At 45.1% G+C, this 19,045-nt stretch overlaps 1 protein-coding gene across 7 annotated transcripts; it reads left to right on the top strand.

Moving 5' to 3' along the window:
• Nucleotides 1-809: 809 nt before the first annotated feature.
• LOC144731006 (zinc finger protein 706-like) lies at nt 810-12,690 on the top strand. 7 transcript variants are annotated; one of them, XM_078612002.1, is made up of 3 exons: nt 810-890; nt 8,268-8,404; nt 9,392-12,690. In XM_078612002.1, the coding sequence occupies exons 2-3, from the start codon at nt 8,270-8,272 to the stop codon at nt 9,485-9,487; spliced, it is 231 nt and encodes a 76-aa protein (XP_078468128.1). In that variant the 5' UTR covers nt 810-890; nt 8,268-8,269; the 3' UTR covers nt 9,488-12,690. The 7 variants fall into 7 exon arrangements, with proteins under 7 accessions (XP_078468128.1, XP_078468091.1, XP_078468081.1 ...); XM_078611965.1 differs by having other exon boundaries at nt 863-1,028; XM_078611955.1 differs by having other exon boundaries at nt 871-1,037.
• Nucleotides 12,691-19,045: the final 6,355 nt, after the last annotated feature.

The raw sequence follows: 19,045 nt of genomic DNA, 5'->3' as shown, positions 1-19,045 counted from the left end.
CAATCAGCTGCGCCCTAGTCGGCACATGGCGGACCCCTGGGGGCGGCCATGTTAAGTTATTCTTTGGTTCTTTAGGTAAAGTCACGTAGATAAGTTCACAGAAAATAACAAACTACAACGTTTCCATCGCAACACAAGCGTTCGTCATCAGGAAGTGAAAACGTGGTAGTTTGTTATTTTCTTTTACCGAAAGACCCAAAGAATATTAATTCCTGCAGTCATGAAAACTGCGACTTCAGCAGTTTCTTCTTGCTGTGGTTGTCCCACCTGATGACAATTGCTTGTGTTGCGATCGAAACGTCGTGATTTGTTTTATTTTATTTCTAACGACGTGACTTTACCGAAAGAACCAAATAGTATGAGTTTTTTTGGGTCAACCCCCTTCACTGATTGGTTGAGTGGTTTCGAGGGAGGAGTCCTGCCCGCATGACGCCATTGGTCCGTTTGCCCATAAAAGGAAATGAGGGCGTGGATCTAAGGGAAGGGGGCGGTATAACCTGCTGTGATTGGCTCTTACCAATCACGTGGACTTGCGAGGGAGGAGTCGGGACCGCGTGACGCCATTGGTCAGTTTGCCCATTAAAGGAAATGAGGGCGTGGATCCAAGGGAAGGGAGCGGTATAACCCGCTGTGATTGGCTCTTACCAATCACGTGGACTCGCGAGGGAGGAGTCCCGCCCGCGCGACGCCTTTGGTCCGTTTGCCCACAAAAGGAAATGAGGGCGTGGATCCAAGGGAAGGAGGCGGGGCGGTATAACCCGCTGTGATTGGCTCTTACCTAATTACATCGCCCCCCCCCACCCACTTAACTCCATATAAGGCGACGGAAAAGGCGTGGCCTGTTGGGTGCGAAGGGTGGGGTCAGGGGTGGTGGTGACGTCACGGCATTGGTGAGTCCGCGCGGGAAGGCCTCCTCCCCCCATCCCCAGTGTCGGTGTTGTAGCTAGCGGGCAAAGTCGCGCTACGCTCCTCTCTCGCTCACACAAGCCGCCTCACGGTGCAGCAGGGACCACTCGCCGCCCGCCCGCGTAAGAGAGGTCCGGCTTTGTTTGATTTCTCGCGTAGCGTGAGGGAGAGTTGAGGGACGGGGGGTTGGGGGGCGGTAATGGCTGCGGTGATGGTGGCGGCTTCGCATCTCGTCGCGGTTGTTGTCGTCGCTGCTGCTGCCGTCGCTTTTGAGTTGCTTTGTTAATTCGCACGCGGACTCGAGGGCGCGGGTTGTGTACACGCGTGGCCCGCGCGCACCTCCGTACGTTTTAAGAAGAAAAAAAAGACAAAAGCGGCGCTAGGAATCGATTCGTAAGGAATCTAAGCGTCCCGTATTAACGGTGATTCGATTCCTTCGCTGTTGATTCCTTTCGTTTTAGATATCACCGCGGATCGATTCTAGTGTATTTCCCCCTCCCCGATTCGATTCTCGTGCTGGTTTATTCCGGTCCGTGGCGGTTTGTCGCAAATCGATTTAAAAGGAATCGATTCCTCGCGGCGTGGGTCGGGTTGCTCGGTGGGCGATACCGTGGTGAGATTCTCCCCGTTCCTGCGACGGGGCCCCGGATATTCGTCGTGTACACCTTGACATGATCGTGGATATGGTAACCCATGGAATGTTGTGGTGGTGGCGGGGGGGGGCCCATTTACGGAATTTAAAGTCGTGCCCCGTGTGTTGCTGTACAGCCGACTTGTCCGCACGATTCGAGTGAAGTCACCAGTTCATCTTCTTGGTTCTTTCGGTAAAGTCACGTAGTAGGGGAGTAATAAAAATAAAACATAATGAAATACAATTATCACTGTTTTATTTTTTATTATTTCCCTTCTACGTGACTTCACCGAAAGAACCAAGAAGATGAATCCCTGCAGTCACGAAAGCTTTAAATCGAAAATTAAAGTCACCAGTTGTTGCGGCCATCTGGGTTACTCGTGGCAGATTCCGCGTGAGCTTGGGGCATCTACACCGAAGTCCATTAAGGTTCAGTGTTAATTAGTCCCCGTTAGCTTTGCTCTGGGATACTCAGGCGATAACATTGAACGCGAATGATAACAGGCATTTGTCGATGGGTTTCGTTCTGAGTGCTGTTAATAAAACTTGATGTGGCAATAATGATATTCCGGGACGTTGAGCAATACTTAACCACGAGGAGCAATTGTTTATGATGTAGTCTGCGTGTTTACGAGAGGTTTATTACGAGCAAAATACTCTATTCTGAACGCAGATTCTGTGTACCTTTTTAAACAAACAAGCTCTGTTGTGACAACGCGTCCCTAACTTTTGATTTAAAGCTTTCGTGACTGCAGGGATTCATTTTCTTGGTTCTTTCGGTAAAGTCACGTAGAAGGGAAATGATAAAAATATAAAACAATAAAATTCTCACGACGTTTCGACTGCAACATAAGCAATCATCATCAGGTGTGAAATCCACACCAGTCGAAACGTCGTGAGAATTGTATTGTTTTATAATTTTATTATTTCCCTTCTACGTGACTTTACCGAAAGAACCAAGAATATGAGTTCCTAACTGCTAAGAATACAGAGCAGCTGGGGCCAAAATATAGAACGACTTGTGACATCCCTGAGTAAAAGTAAGGGAGTTGCGTGTGTTTACTCAAAGTGAAATCTTGCGATTTGTCTGGCCCCACTCATCAGTCTATTATAACCAATAACTAACATTACATACTCTTGGGTTCTTTCGGTAACATTACATCGTGATAAAATGAGTACATAATTGAATACGTTAATTATGTATACCTGTCAACCCCTTATCAGTGCCTACCTTATTACAGACCAATTCACACCTTATTGGTCACCGTGCCCTTATACATCTCCTACAAAGTCCCATCACAAGGGAAAAACTCAAAACAAATAACCCCAAAAAATCGCCCTATTGAAACGGCTGTACGCCGTATGGAACTGAGAACTAAATTTCCCCGTACAAGAATACGGGCAACCCGGATGGGTTGGCCGCTATGATGACGTCAACTGTAAAAAAGCTCGCACACAGGAACCGGCTTAAGTTCATGGATGGTAAATGACGCCTCTCACGCCATTCTGCATGGGTGAGGTCACGCCGGCCATGATGCATGGGGGTTGACTTTCTGGCAGGTGATTGGCTAATGCAGTGGGCGTGCTGATGTAATTCCTAGTAATAGCTGAGAGCGTACGTTACAATTGCCCGGCGTGTGATCAGTGTTCTCCGATGAGAACATCGACCAAGAATTGCAGCTGGACTTTTTGCGAAATCGTAAGTGACGTTTTCCGTGCTGTGGCCCAGGTTCGATTGGGTATGGCTGTGTGGCAGAGCCGATTCGGCAGACCTCTTCAATGGCCACGCAAGACAGACACGGGCAAGGCCAAATTACTCTACTTAACTAGACCGTCGAGTTGCCTTGACATTTGTTTTGGCTGTATTTAGGATGGTGTTTTGCACAGAAAACACGATACAGGTAATGTCACTTATAATCCATGCACTGTCGTTCCTTGTATAGTGTGGTCATCACCGTAGTTAACTAGGCACAAATGTATTAGTTTAGCAGCTTAAAACCTGATTCACAACAATGTATTCGAGTCTAGGAATTATTATTTAATTTTAACTATCTGTGGTATTTCTTTTTACGGGTTATGTGTTTAACTTCATCCTGTAGTGTGGCATCGCGTAAAGACGATCCAATATGAACAAAGTGTTAGGATGACGTCATGGTGTTAGGGATTTCCCATATTTAAAGCTAGTAACATTGGTCAAAGGTCTTCCAAAAACACGGTGCAAAAAAAACAAATCAAGTGTAAAACGGAAGAGCCTTTTCGGCCAAGGCGATGTCGTAACAGACGCTGCTTTTTCTGTGGGAATCAAATGTTTACGTCCTGTGTCGTGCGACATCTTGTTACGCGCTTGATATGTAATGGTATTGCTAGTAGATTACTTGCAATAACAAACGCATGTTGGATAGCGTTCCAGAATCCGTGCATATGCATGCTCTTTTCTGGTTTAAAAGTTTAGTTTTTTCAATCTTATTTCAGTTCTTCAAGCGACATAATCCATTTGGAATGCTTGGAGTAGTGCAAACATATGTCAGAGAATGATAACGGAATTAGGATTCCGAACTGCTTCTGAAATCCCCTCTATCCCAAGTACTAGATAGTAAACTTTTCCACGTATGGTTACAAATAATGTTTCATAAGTTAAACAACTTTTAAAAAGTATTTTCTAAAATGTATTTCTATTACGTTAAAACCCAAATTTAATGTAATTAGTTATTTGCACATTAGTGAGCTTGTCCGCTCCCTGCACTTGGAGAACCCAGTTTTTAATAATGAACACACTTGGTATTTTCACCATTCTTATTGTGCAAAGCCATCTACTCTTTTAGGATGACTTCACGAGTTCTTTGTAATATTCACTGTTAAACACGACGCATATTTTATGGTTAATACTCCTGCTGTAAGAGCTAAGGTGGTCTGAAACAAGTGCTGCCCTTGCTGCTGCTGGGCCATATCACAAATAAACACAGGTGGCTGAAACCCAGATTCTAACCCAAGGTCTGAGTGTTGCCGACTCAATATTCTGACCCTGAAGTTTTTTCAGCCACCAGATGTGGCTTAAAAAATACGTGACCATCGGGAGAACATGAAAAATGCAAATATATCGGTATCAAATGCACGACCTCCTGCATCCAGGCAAATGAGATAACATCTCGCGAGTTTGTTGTTACCCACCATTGGGTCCCTCAAGTTGAGCCATGTTATTTATGCACAGTCGCTTGTTCCCCGGCTTTGTAAGTGATGCGAATAATCTAGGCTGGCAGGGGACTATTGTATTCGCAGGAAGCCGGGAAAAAAATTATATACATGAGCACATCTCCAATAAAAGTCCCTTGGGTCCAGACTGTTAAGACTAGGTACTTCGTTGGTTCTGTGTAACAGACTGAGGAAATTAGGAGGGATTTGAATGCTTATTAATTCTAGATTTGAAGTTTTCGTGACTGCAAGGATTCATACTCTTTGGTTTTTTCGGTAAAGTCACGTAGGTAAAAAATTAAAATAAATTAAATCACGACGTTTTGGAGGCAACACGAGCTTCCGTCTTCAGCAAAATTACTGTGACGGTTCCACCTGAAGACGGAAGCTCGTGTTGCCTCCAAAACGTCTTGATTGAATTTATTTTAATTTTTTACCTACGTGACTTTACCGAAAAAACCAGAGTGTTATTAATGTCACATGACTTACTACGCAATGCACCACATAAAGCTATGTAAAATTACAAGCATATTTGGAGATGTATTGCCTCTTGCAAAAAGCACTCTGGTGACCCAAGATGCTGTGGAAGGGCATTATTGGAATTGTAAGTGTCTCTGGCACAATATCGATGAAATGGTATCAGTCGGTTATAAAAATTAAACAGCGACCTGGTTGGGGATGTGGCCATGTTTAAAATGGCCATGATGACAGAAATCCTTACAGGCTGCTTCCTGTAACGTTCATTTGTCTGTCTGTTTTCGATTTTATGTAATAGTGACTGCCGCCACATGCTGTTTAAGTGACCAGATGCGGTGGTGGTGACGCACGCTTCGAATCTTGCGAGCTGGAGGTGGGGGCCTGTGGTCGTGCAGAGATGAGCGTCCGTGTTGTGAATGAGACCCTCAACTCTGCGTTCCTAGAATGGCATTTAAACTCTGGATCGAACGATAGGGAGAGCTTTTGTGCTTTAAACAGTAGTATGCCGCCTTGAGATCCGAAGTCTGTCAAATGAGGCCTAGTCAACATAAATACGTTTTTTGGAGTAATGTTATAACATGCACTCCTTACAGGATTTTATTCAAAGAAGTTGGGCCTGAATGGAGGTGAACTTGACTGGAGTCTGGCCAGTTATGGCATGAAAGTGTTTTAATTTTTGTTCTGGAGCTTCCATACAATGTAAATACCAAAGGTTGTGTTGAATGAATCCACAGTAGTTCCGGTTAAATTGTGGGATTGTGTTTGCATGGCTGACTTGCCCTGGTCGTTCTCTCCAATACTGTAATTCTATTTGTCATTCAACGGATGCATGCTGTGGCGTCGTTTAGCCAAATTTTTTCATGACGTGGGTTTGGTCCTACTCGAATTTGTCAACGTTTGCAGTGAATCGTGACAGAAATATAGAAACGCTTTCTGGCCCACGGTCGTAACATTTTGTTCTTAAACCGAAAATAATTATGATAGAGCTATAATTATTAGATCTTTGCTCATGAAACTCATTCTTTAAGGACACTTAAAGATGGGTTCTTAAGATCATTGAGGTCAGTTTATGCTATCGAGACGAAATATACTTTGGATATATATTAAACCCAGTTTTTAAACCAGTGAGCCATAACGGGTATGTGAAGCGAATTCATAATTGCGCTCCATCCTTTCTTGACCTTTAAACTCGCTGCTGGTGTTTTGCTAAAAAAGCACTTTTTTGTCTCTGCTGCAGGTACCAGCCTATAACAATTGTGTGAAGGCTAGCGAGACGAGGCAGCCATAGACACACTCGAGCGCATACAATTAAAAAGCGCAGACGTATTTCTGCGCCGGTTTGCCGTCCCACTGACGAGCCTGTGCCTGGCACGGTGGGATTTCCCGTTCACGTTGGGCAATTGTGGTGTCTTTCAAGCAGCCGCTCTCATGAGATTGCAGCATTTCATTGTCTGTTTGAGGGTTAAAGATGTAGCCCTGCGATTGCTTGCTGTCACCACTGCTTGCGGAAGTGCCTGCACTAGAGGGTGCTGCAGAAACCTCCACTGATGGGTATGTGGCCTACTATAACATCTCAGCCAGACATCTTGGAATAGATGTTGCTGCCTACAAAGTGTAGCCTTTAGACTGTTGGAACAATTGCGGTTGGTAAGCACCCAATGAAGGCTGGGCATGGTACATGAGTAGGTGACCAGCACCACACCTGGTCTCCATTGTCTCGTGGCGATTGTTAAAACACTGCACCAGGTACTCATTTGAGATGGAGTCGACCTAGAGGAGGCCCAGGACTGGTTAGGATAATCGTCATTGGTGGTGGTCGTGAAGCGGGAATCAAACATGGGTCGCCGGGTTTGTAGCGCAGCACACTAACCACTCCGCTCTCCACATTTCCTGCACTAACCTATCGTAAGTTACTGGCTGATATACTAAACTGGTTTATAATAAAACTGTTAATTTGGATTGCTTATCCATTCTGATAACCATTATGCCACGGCAGCATTTAAAAGGATGCAACCCAAAGTCACCAACTGCTTTTTGCTTGTAAGGACATGCCTAGGCTATGTCCTGGACTGTCCAATATGAGCACAAAGCTTACTGTGATGGGTAATGAAGCTTCCAACTCATGTTGGAATGAGATGGATGATTTGTCATGACTTGTAATTTCATTGAATATTTCGATGGTCATGCACAAATCATTGCACATATCAAGCATATAATCAATGTTATTTCGTGTCTTTTTGCATGCCTAGTTTTAATACATTGTGAGTGAGTTGTGGAGTGTCTGACTGTAACTTTAAAGTGTTTTTCTCATCAAAGCCTCAAACTTGCACATCCCAGAATACATTGCTTAGGTGTGTGCTTGTAAGATAATAGTTTTCTGGTCTGCTGCTTGTTTTATCTGCACTGGGGAGTTCAGCTATTCTGCAGGGTGTCTGTTGCAATGGTGATGTGGGTGTCCTCACATGAGGGGTCATTTTGACATTTTTCTGCATATTTTCTTACCGGGGCCATGACCCTAGCACCCAACTGGTGTTCTGTCATTGACGACATCTTGTGGTTTTAAAATGGTGACTCTTTTTTTCTAGTCTGCATGTGGTTTTGTGCACTCCCATACTGTCGCTGTAATACCGGTCTGTGGTTTGGCCGCTTGCGAGTAATTGGTCACGTTGTGATGAACTCTGCATCATGAGTTGCTGGTGCAGTGCGGCATCTTAGGGATTGAGGGTTGCACATATGAGTAGGCATGTATGGTGCCAACTATCATTGGCACATCCAAGGTTGATGCAATGGGGGGGGCATTCGCTGCTCATGCCCCTTCCCCACTCACCCCCCCTCAACACCCCACCCTCGAGACCCCAGAAGTTGGTATTTGATTGCTATTTACCACCTTGGTAAGTTGATAGAGCCACCTCTGTTGGTCATACCATGTGGCCACAGGCAATTAACTGCTGTCAGATTTAAATATGGTCCAAATATTGTGTTATGGGTATGATATGGGCAATGTGTAGGGTTCAATCAGTCTGTATACGTTTGGTGTGTGGTGGTGTGCTTGCGTGTGCTACAGTAATGGCTCGGGGCCAGCAGAAGATACAGTCTCAGCAGAAAGCGGCGAAGAGGGCGGCCGACGCCAAGAAAGCCAAGGGACACGACCAGAAGAGCGCCGCCAAGATGGCGCTCGTGCACACGTGCGGCATCTGCAAGGTGAGGCCATGCGCCCTGGGCTTGGCACCGCAACAACCACCAACTACAACCCATCACAATCACCACAACCCGCACCAACATCACCACCATTACCATCACTCCCACCATCACAACCAACACTGATAACCATTGCCACCATCATGCAAACAACCATCACCACCCTTTGTTGAAATTGAGATTGGGAAACGGTAGTGAGTGGGCTTGTAGCAGGGCACCCATTCATTGATCAAATTTTATCCTTGGGCTTGGTATTGTGCATGTAATAAAAATCTATGATTTACATTTTATATAACTTACCGCTAATTTACATTGAAATAAGTAAGCAATTGAGACGGTAAATACAAACGATGTCAAACGCGAGACAAAAATAATTGATTCCTTAGTTAAATCTCAACCCTGAAACGTGCCAGTGTATTGGTACTTGGGGGTGCGGGTCAATTATGACAAGCCTATTGGAGATTCTGGGCCCTAGTACACATGGGCACAGCACCTATTATAAGTAGGAGACAGTCAGATGTCGACTTTAACAACTGCAGCATCTGGCAGAAGGGTGTTGCTGATGACAGTATGGTGGCATCCATGTTGTGATGATGTCTTTGCCGACCCTGAGGGGCTGCCTCTCAACAAGGGGTGCACAGAGGGCACTTTTGTTTAAAAAAAAACGAACAGGTGTGGTCTTGTAGCTATGTGCAGGGCTGTATACCGGGCTTTCCTGCCCAAGTTTGCAGGTTCGTTAATGAGAATAAACACTTCAACGTTCTGTCAGTCGAATAAAAGTGCTCTCAGAGCACTCGTGAAAGCTTCTCTGACTTTTTGAGGAGGGTGCTGTATTGGGATGTTTGGCCAATTATATTCATGAATGTTTGGTTTTACTGGAGGAACTGGGCTTTGTGGAGAGACCACTCAACATTAGGGCATAAGTCAAAGCTCCGGACAGATCAATAATCCTCTGCTGTGCTGCCACATTTTCACTTGTGGTTGTTGCAGACTCAGATGCCGGACCCCAAGACCTACAAGCAGCATTTTGAGAGCAAGCACCCCAAGCAGCCCATGCCCCCAGAGCTGGAGGATGTGCAGGCGTGATGACCACATGCTCTCCCCCCCCCCGCCCCCCCTCATCCGTATGTGCCCCCATCCCTGGCTGCGCACACACACGCATACACACACGTAATGCCTACTCGCAGGTTAATATACGTGTAGAACAAGGGCCATAATGTCACTTTCATATTCACACACAATCACGGGGTCTCTTCCTGTTCCCTTTGTACCTCGCTGTGCACGCAAGCTATACATGAACACAACCACTTTCACAAATGAAGCTACTCGCATAAGAGCCGTACGTTTCCTCTCGCATACACACAAACACACTTGCCCTGTACGTCCCTTCGTGTCTTGCTGCATACTTACGCTGGACATTCACACTGATGGATGCAAACAAGTGCTCACGCCTCTTGCTTAAAGGATGGATACACACATAATCATACACCTTTGTGCTGTCCCCGTTACCCCTTGCTGTTCACACTTGGATACGTACAGTCTTGTGAACGGACACAAGCTCACATGCACCAACCCCGCATGTCCCCTTCCCTGCTAGACATTAACATAAACACACATTTACATGAACGCATACACAAGTGCCTACTTGTATGCCTACACCACACATACTGAACATGCACAGCCACTTGTGCACACAGACAATCGCACATGCTCTCATACAGCCTCCATTTAACACTAAATGGTGGTAATCACCACTGCAGTTGTCAGGCTAGGTTCCCTTAGACCATTTTGAAACCACCCTTACAAATACAATAAAGACAGTGTTGATCCCCCTTATAGCCTGAACAGACTTTTGGGGTAAGTGCTGTTAACGGGGCACAAGAAGGTGGGTGGTCAGCACCACGCCCAATTGGCTTTTGTCTCCCCAGTGGCAATGGTTACACATCGCACCATTTACTCATTTTGGGGTGAGTCGACCTTGGGGAGTCCCAGGACCTGTTCAGATATCCATCACTGGTGTTGGCCATTGAGCAGGAATCGAACTCGTGTCGCTGAGTTCGTAGTGCAGCACACTGACCACTACTCCCGCTTCCCACAAATGGATTTACACACAGACACATACACAAGCACTCACAGCTGCTCATGAAAAATCTCAAGCTGTAGTATAGAATGAGCATGCCCTTTACTCAGAATTTCATAGCTTGTTTAACCACACAGATTCAGATTTAAAGTGCACATGAGGAGTTACTCTTGTGATGAAAGCTGGCTTTTGTGCAGACCACCAGAGGGTGTTATTCATGGTTTCGACTCAAAGGAGGATGTTGGGGGTACCCTGCACAACAGGTTCATTCACAGCTTTGTTTTTAAATCTTTCCATAAACATTAATTTAACCAGGAAAGCTTCAGTCTTTCAATTTGTTTCGACTGGTCCTTGCATCGGTTTGTTTGACCAAATCCTTAGCGAGTTTGGAATCGTGCGTCTCACCTGGTGTGAGAGTACTCGCTGCATTTGTGTTGTGAGCCTAATGAAGGTTACGTGCAGGCAGACTCGCCATTCGCGCAGGTCTCGTACATGTCGAAAGTGTAAATATAAACGGTGCCGCTATTGGCTGGCTCTACCCTTGCGACCCATTTCCTCCGTGGGAGCGAGGTGCATTTGCGAATGTAATTATTGGTCTCCATCGTACAAGGGTTGCGTAACTGAAGGTCTCTGCAAACAAAGCAATGTTAACACCCAATGGCCGTGCACCCGCTAGGCCCAGGTTGACCACTGGGCCCCACTGCGCGTTTTAATAATCGAGCAATCGGCAGCGTCCCCGGTGTCCCGAGTGGACATGTGATCGGATAGAGGAAACATCGCATTTTAAGCCTAATGAAAGTATTTCCTTTAATTTAATTATGGAGGGTTGTGGTTTTAGGCCTTTACGTGAATCAGATTTGACTCGTGAAATGTGGGTGTTTCCAATGAAGGTGATGTCCATCGCAGCCTTTAATTATTTTTTTGTTTGGTTCTATCAGCTTTGCTGTGGCGACTCTCATTGTTTATTGTTCACACCGTTTGGCATTTGCTTTTCCACTCGGTGTGCATTTTAACATGTGTAGGGTTTCTCAAAATATTTTTTTCACGCAAAATTAAATATGCTCAGTTAATCGGACCTCCACATGGGATTCTTCGAATATAAAATATGCCTTCACCCACAGTTAATTAAAATCGCCCCCTTCTCTCACGTACAATCCGAGAGTATTTTTAGTAGTGTACATAAGCATTTGTGACTTTGCCTAACGTGTGCAAGGATACCTTTATTTTTAATTGGTAGTGGGCATGTTTCGATTCCACGCTTTGTGATGCGATGACTTGTCACGACTTTGGACCATGGTTTGAATCAAACATCGATTATTTTGTTAATAATTATTAGTCTTGTTATGCCTATAGTTGTTAACTTGGCCAATTTAACATTTGCATATATTGTAATGTGCCTAAACCATAAATACAATAGTTGATTCTTGCGCACACCATTGATGCGTTTATCATTAGAATCGATTTTTATTGAAATATTGTTGCCATCACCTACAGTGGAGTAAAATCGCCCATTCCCCGATTGCATTAGAAAAGTATTTTTTGAAGTGTACATAAAGAAGCATGGCTAACATTTTTTAGCGTGGGTCTGCTCACGCTTGCACTGGATACGTTGCAGTGCTCAAGTGTTTCCAGATGGTGGGGCACTTCATCTATATGTCCTTGTAATCTGCTTTAAACAGCCCTGCTGTTATGTTGGGGGGTGGAGTGTAGAAAATACACTTTCACAGAAGGTTACTTTCAATAAAAGTGGGGCTTTTGCGTTCTGGTTCGTTCTATTTACGTTTGCTTTTTTGTTCCTGTGTTTCAGGAGCTGTTTACTGGATGTATATCTCGGGAGGTGGGGGTCCCTGAGATTTTATTTGAGCAGATGTCGCTCTGAACGTTCCCCGGCTTCTGTTAAATGTGGCCTCAATAAACTTTGAAGGGGCATTCCATGCCCTCAGGAACCCCTATAGGCTCGAGTATGTTAATTAATCTCTTTAACAAGTGAAGTCTGCATTTTTTTGGATATTTCCATGTTTTCTTTTAGGTTTTGAGTGGCAGTTGTTTCTGTATCACTTCTGAAGCTGCCAACTTTTCTGACCTTGTATTCATGTATCCACATATTGAAAAATTCTGGTTTTCTTCAAAAAGTTGGTAATCACGCAAGATGCCGTCTGCTGTTTGGTATTTAAGTATGGTGAAGCTAAAATAAAATCTGATTCTTTAACTTTGTCTTGGTTACATTTTTCTCAAATGATTACATTTTATAGTGAATATGATCTCGGAAAACCACACGTGTGAGATCAAGCATTTATACGGAGTTCTGTAGTGGGATGTTTTGCTAAAACATTAAGGCATAGCATGTGGGAGGACTCGACACAATCTCCTGGTGACCTGGCCTACAACATGAAAAAGCCCTGATTTTCACCCCAAGACTTAAAACAGAATGCTTCTGAGACCTGACAAGCTTGGTGCTTTGAATTTAATTTCCAAAAGTAATTTTGGCTTTCGGACCCCTTTTTGTTGAGGGTCCTAATAATATATTTTTTGCAAAGGTACCAGAGTACCCAGAGAAAATCCCACGTATGAGTGACACTCATCTACAGATATGGAAGAAGTCTGCTTGCTGGACTACATTACAGATAACACAGCGGTGCAGAAGGACACAGCCAGCTAACACGAGATGGGCAGTTCAAATTGGTAACCAACAATGTGGCTTTTTAATGGGTTTCAGTTGTCCAGGCAGGCAGGCCACTAAATCGTGATGTAAAATTACGTTTTTCTGACTTTTTCGAGTGGCAAGGTTCATGTCATTATGCTTGATGGAATTAAGGGTTCAGGCGAGCCCAAGAATATAAAGGATTCTGAATACAGCCCCATCAGACTCGTATGCCCCGTTCACGCTCAGAACTCCTGTGAGACCCCAGACTGCGTCCAAGATGCCTAAAACCCACCCACGTAATACATGGATTCATCCATACGGTGTTCAACCTCTACACTAGGTCAAACAACGTCTCTTTTTCCTTAAGTGGTCCTTCACTAATTTTCAGAGGGGGGGGGGGGGTGCACTTTTGCAGATACAATATCAGTGAGGGCTGCCACGTTTGAAACCGTTTGGTTTGAGAGAATGATGGGGTGTTTTTACGGGACCGCAAGTAGACCGTGTGGACCTTGCAATGAACACTGCTGTTCCTGCTCCATTTTTAAATTCTCTCCCATTGTCTCTTCCTAAGTTAGGATAACCTTGCTCAATTCAGGATACGCATAGTAACTCCTACCGAGAGTGCAGTAGGACACCTTTAATAGCGCTACTTGGTGTTACGCCCTCGGCAACTGCTATACAAAGCGGCCTAACCACGAGGCTTATAACCTCCTACGCATTTAACGACAAACCATTGAAGTGAAGGGGTTGGTGGAGGGGGAAGTGCCCGTCCACTGATATGGAGGCCCCTCCCATTTCACAGAAGCCCCCCCCACCGGAACAGAAGCCCCGCCCGTAATGCATACGCTCCTTCCTTTTCACAGAAGCCCCTTCCACCGCAACAAGCCCTGCCCGTTGATGCAGAGGCCCCGCCTATTTTCCCATCGCTGCAGATGCCCCCGCCCACCAGACCAGAAGTCCCTCCCCCACGACGTCAGAGATCGTCTACGCCACAGTTCTAGACCCATGGGACATCGATCGCTATACGTCGTCCCATGTGCTCGTATTCTGCAATAAGGGGCCGTCCATAAATTACGTCACTCGATTCTGGACGATTTTTGACCCCCCCCCCTTCGTCACACGGCGTCACAGTCAGACCCCCCCCCTCATATGACGTCACAAAGCTCTGCCCCCCCCCCCCCCAAAATAAAACATGCTTCAAATCGCTTCAAACTACTGTATTGTCATTGTAATGCGTATTTAATGTGGCGCTGCACTCTGATGTTGTTGTCTATATTTAAAGTTGCGCGTTTTGATGTGACGTCACATTTGTCAAACCCTCCCCCCCCCTCGTCACACATCGTCACAAATGCCTGACCCCCCCCCCCCCCCGGTAGGTGCGTGACGTCATTTATGGACGGCCCCTAAGGGCACGGGTGTGACCAATAAGGTCTGAATTGGACTGTAGTAAGTTAGGGCACTGATGAGAGGTTGACAAGTATGACAATATCCGTTGCAACACCACCAACGTTTTGGAACAACGTTGTTTTTCGTGCCTTGACACCATCAATAAAAAAATACCCTGAAGCAGAGGATTGGCGCATATTGCAAATGTGATTTATACCCTTTGATCCTGACCCACGTATCGATAGTTACATTTTAATGTGCAACATTGTTTTTGAGGGATGTATGTGTGTTGTCTTGGTGTGGTCTGGCGCTGTGTTTTACTGGTCGGAACCTCCTGGTTACACCAGCCCACAGGGGATTATTGTGTCCGTCCGTCGTGCAGGTAGGGGCTGGATGGGGAGGGGTTGGGTGGGGAGGGTGGGGCTGGGTGGGGAGGGTAGGGAGGGGCTGGGTGGGGAGGGAGGGTGGGGCTGGGTGGGGAGAGGTGGGGCTGGGAGGGGAGGGTGGGGAGGGGCTGGGTGGGGAGGGTGGGGAGGGGCTGGGTGGGGGGTGGGGCTGGGTGGGGAGGGGCTGGTCACCCCGTTGTGCCCTTATAAAACTCAACGTTTAACCTACTCACGCCGGCTTGTGCCCGCCCTCACAGTCGGCCATATTTGCGGAATACACCACGCCGCCGTTGACCCTGGCCATTGACCGAGCAACCCAACGTTCCTACCAGCTCCCTCCGCAGGAATGTGTTTGTTATTGTCTTGCTGCAATGCCCAAGCTTACATTTAGTTTTGAAAACAAAAAATCGGCATTTTTATAATTTTATTTACTTTTCGTGACTCACCTTTTCTAAATTATGCACTCCTATCGTGTTTTTTTAAATATTGTTTGTTGTTGTACAGTAACATTATTACCCACAGAGGTGGGACAAAGTCATTGTTATGCAAGTCCAAGTCGAGTCGCAAGTCATCAAATTCATGACTCGAGTCTGACTCGAGTCCAAGTCACATGACTCGAGTCCACATCTCATAGGTGGGACAAAGTCATTGTTATGCAAGTCCAAGTCGAGTCGCAAGTCATCAAATTCATGACTCGAGTCTGACTCGAGTCCAAGTCACATGACTCGAGTCCACACCTCTGATTACCCACCCTATTGTACACATCTGTGAAAAAAGAGCTTCATGGCTCATCGGATTCCTCCAGTCGAATTTTGAAAGTTCCTTATTCAATCCGTTCAAACAATCAATGTAACACGTAGGCTTTGGCGACCAATATCCACAAGAGGTTTTTTGGGTTCGATCGCGTAAATATAAATGTCTCGTTAAACCAGCCACCACCCGACACAGCCAATTAGTAAGGTTTGTCACGTAAACAACAACATGCCAATTCGTTACAGCACACCGGTGTGTTTGATGTTAAACTAACACCATTTACAATTAGAGTACAACGTTTCGCCAGTAATTACAACGAGCATCATCAGTAAATATAAATGCGTCGTGAAATCCGCCACAGCCAATTAGTAAGGTTTGTCACGTAAACGAGACATGCCAATTCGTTACTTACTAGTACAGCACACCGATGTGTTGGGAGAGTAAATCCACCACAACATTTACAAACCTGGTCTTTACCTGAGGACGGCTGCTTGCGTTGTGGCCGTAACGTCGTGAGAATTATTTTATTATGTTTTATTTTTATTATTTTATTATTTCCATTCTACGTGACTTTACCGAAAGAACCAATAAGATGAATCCCTGCAGTCACGAAAGCTTTAAATCGAAATTTAACATTTACAAAATAAAATCAACGCAAAGGTGGACACGAGGTCCCCCGCCTCCTAAAAGGCAAACAAGCCACACCCACAACACCCAAGCTCCGCCTTTCCCACGTGATCGGGAAACCCGCCTCCTTAGGGGGCGGGGCGGGTAGTGTGAGGGGCGGGGCGGGTAGTGTGAGGGGCGGGGCGTGTAGTGTGAGGGGCGGGTTGTGTGAGGGGGCGGGTAGTGTGAGGGGGCGGGGCGGGTAGTGTGAGGGGGCGGGGCGAGTAGCGCTCCGCTGCGAACCTGGCTGCCCGGGTTCGATTCCCGCTTACGGCCAATACCTGTGACGGATTATCTGAACCGGTCCTGGGCCTCCCCTAGGTCGACTCAGCCTCAAAATAAGTACCTGGTGCGGTTTGTAAATATCGCCAATAAGGGAGACAAAGGCGGCCGGGCGTGGTGTTGGTCTTAATAGGTGCTCGCTAACAGCTCTTGCCCCAACAGTCTGTTTTTCTGGAAAACAATCAAATGTATCGAAAAGGCATCCAAAACAGATCATCTGCCCGTTCAGCTTAACCGAAATGGGGAATATTTTTCAGATCCCCAAAAAATAGTTGACAATTTTAACCTTCATTTTTCTGAAGCTGGTACCCTATTTGATAATCTATTGGGAGTCACCCCTGCTCATGCAAATTCCTACACCCCTATCCAAACATTAAGCGAATTTAGTTTTCAGCCAATCCACGAAAGTAATGTTCTGAAACAACTGTCCTTCCTCAAAGGGTCCTCCTCTACCGGAGCAGATAGTATTCCCGTCTTTGCTCTACTAAGTGTTGGTCACCTAATATACAAACCTATAGCCCATATTTTCAACCTGTCCATCAAAGAAGCATCAGTTCCTCTAGAATGGAAACATTCCTATGTTCGTCCACTTCACAAAGGGGGCCCTAAAGATGATCCAAATAACTACCGACCTATCTCAATTTTGTCCCCGTTGATGAAAATTTTTGAAAAATTATTGAACTACCAAATTATCAGTTTCCTGTCCGCCAACAATCTATTACATCTAAAACAATCTGGGTTCCCAAAAAAATACAGCACCACATCTGCTGCATTAGACTCTATGAATCACATTTACAGTAGCCTTGATAATAAGCAGTACTGCGCCTGTCTTTTTCTTGACTTGTCCAAAGCTTTTGATACAGTAGACCACAACATCCTGCTTAGTAAAATAAGTTGCCTCGGTTTTTCCGAAAACACAGTAAAATGGTTAAAAAATTACCTCTTTTCTCGCACCCAAACTGTATTCACAGATGGTTGGAGGTCAAACAGTGTTAAGATAACAAAAGGGGTTCCACAGGGTTCCATTCTCGGCCCCCTCTTGTTCTCTCTTTATGTAAATGACTTGGGCACTGAACTGGATTATTCCAGGGTAAATCTTTTTGCAGATGACACGGTACTAATTACTGCTGGCCGCTCTCCGGATGACGTGATTGCTAAGCTCCAGAGTGATTTCAACAAACTACAACATCAGCTAGTTGCTCTTAAACTAGTCCTAAATCCTGCCAAAACCAAGGTGCTATGCTTCTCACCAGGACTAAAGCGGGAAGTTATTTTCCCCAAATTACATTCCTTAAATAATGATCAAATAGAGCAAGTTAAGATATATAAGTATATTGGGATCATCCTGGATTCAAAACTGAATTTTGAAGATCACATTGATTATATTGGGAAAAAGACAAAAATTAAAATTGGTTTTCTATATCGACACAAGCACTGCTTCCCCCCTATGTTCCGTTTGGAATTGATTAAAGCTACCATACTGCCTCTACTTGATTACTGTGACATTGTTTATAAATCAGCCCCAAGTACTGTACTGAAGAAGCTTGACTCAATGTATCACTCGGCCTTAAGATTTGCATTGAACTGCCCATATAGGACTCACCACTGTGACCTCTACATTGGGTCAAACTTAACATCTCTGAATGTTCGACGGCTTGTGCACCAGATCTTATTTAGTCATGATGTACTTGCAAAAGAATCTGCAGATTACCTGCTGGATCTCATCTCTGTTTCAAAGAACAAATTTGACCTAAGGTCTACACTCATTTACCAGCTTAATATTCCCTATTGCCGTACATATACTGGAGGAAGGGCCTTTGCTATTGATGCCCCCAGGGTCTGGAATGCTGTTGCCAATAAATTGAAACTTGAGTCACTACCTATGAGATCTTCACTCAAAACTGCTCTAGAGGAGTTGTACACCCCTAGCTGCCAGTGCTATTCAGTGACCTAAAATAAAATGTTTCGCTCTGGATGATCGCTACAAAGTATGACCTGTGTTTTGATTTAGTGTGCTGATCTTAAAGGTGGAGTGACTCATGCAGCCAGCTATGGCTGCAGGGTTTTGGTAGTACATGTTGTTTATGCCATTTATTGTGAAAATTCTGTCACAGTTCCTATGATTGCTTTTTCATTGCTTTCATGGCTTTATTTTGGTGATTTCGAAAAGTGTATTGGTTTAGCCATGTTTGTTTGTTGTAGTACAGAGTTAGACTGATGGCCTTAATCTAAGCTGTCTTGTGGTTGTTGTTGTTGTTGTTTGACTTGCATCCCACTGGGATTTTTGCACACAGCGTTGGTGTACGGTGTTTTTTCTGCAATATTTTGCTGTCTTTTCTTGGATTTTCTGTTTGCACTTAGTCACATATTCACTTTAAGATGTTTTTTGTTCATGTTTTTGTTTTTTGTTTGTTGCGGTTGCACCCGATTCAAGAGCTGAATGGCTC

Source organism: Lampetra planeri, chromosome 2, assembly GCF_965212315.1.
Source record: "Lampetra planeri chromosome 2, kcLamPlan1.2.h2, whole genome shotgun sequence".
Classification (NCBI taxonomy): domain Eukaryota; kingdom Metazoa; phylum Chordata; class Hyperoartia; order Petromyzontiformes; family Petromyzontidae; genus Lampetra; species Lampetra planeri.
Note: the sequence above shows the minus strand (reverse complement) of the source record. Positions and strands in the feature narration are given on the sequence as shown.

Excerpts from the sequence above, each read along its gene's own strand:
- LOC144731006 (XM_078612002.1), top strand. The coding sequence starts at position 8,270 with ATGGCTCGGGGCCAGCAGAAGATACAGTCTCAGCAGAAAGCGGCGAAG. Across the intron at positions 8,405-9,391 it reads ACACGTGCGGCATCTGCAAG|ACTCAGATGCCGGACCCCAA; the intron begins GTGAGGCCATGC and ends TGGTTGTTGCAG.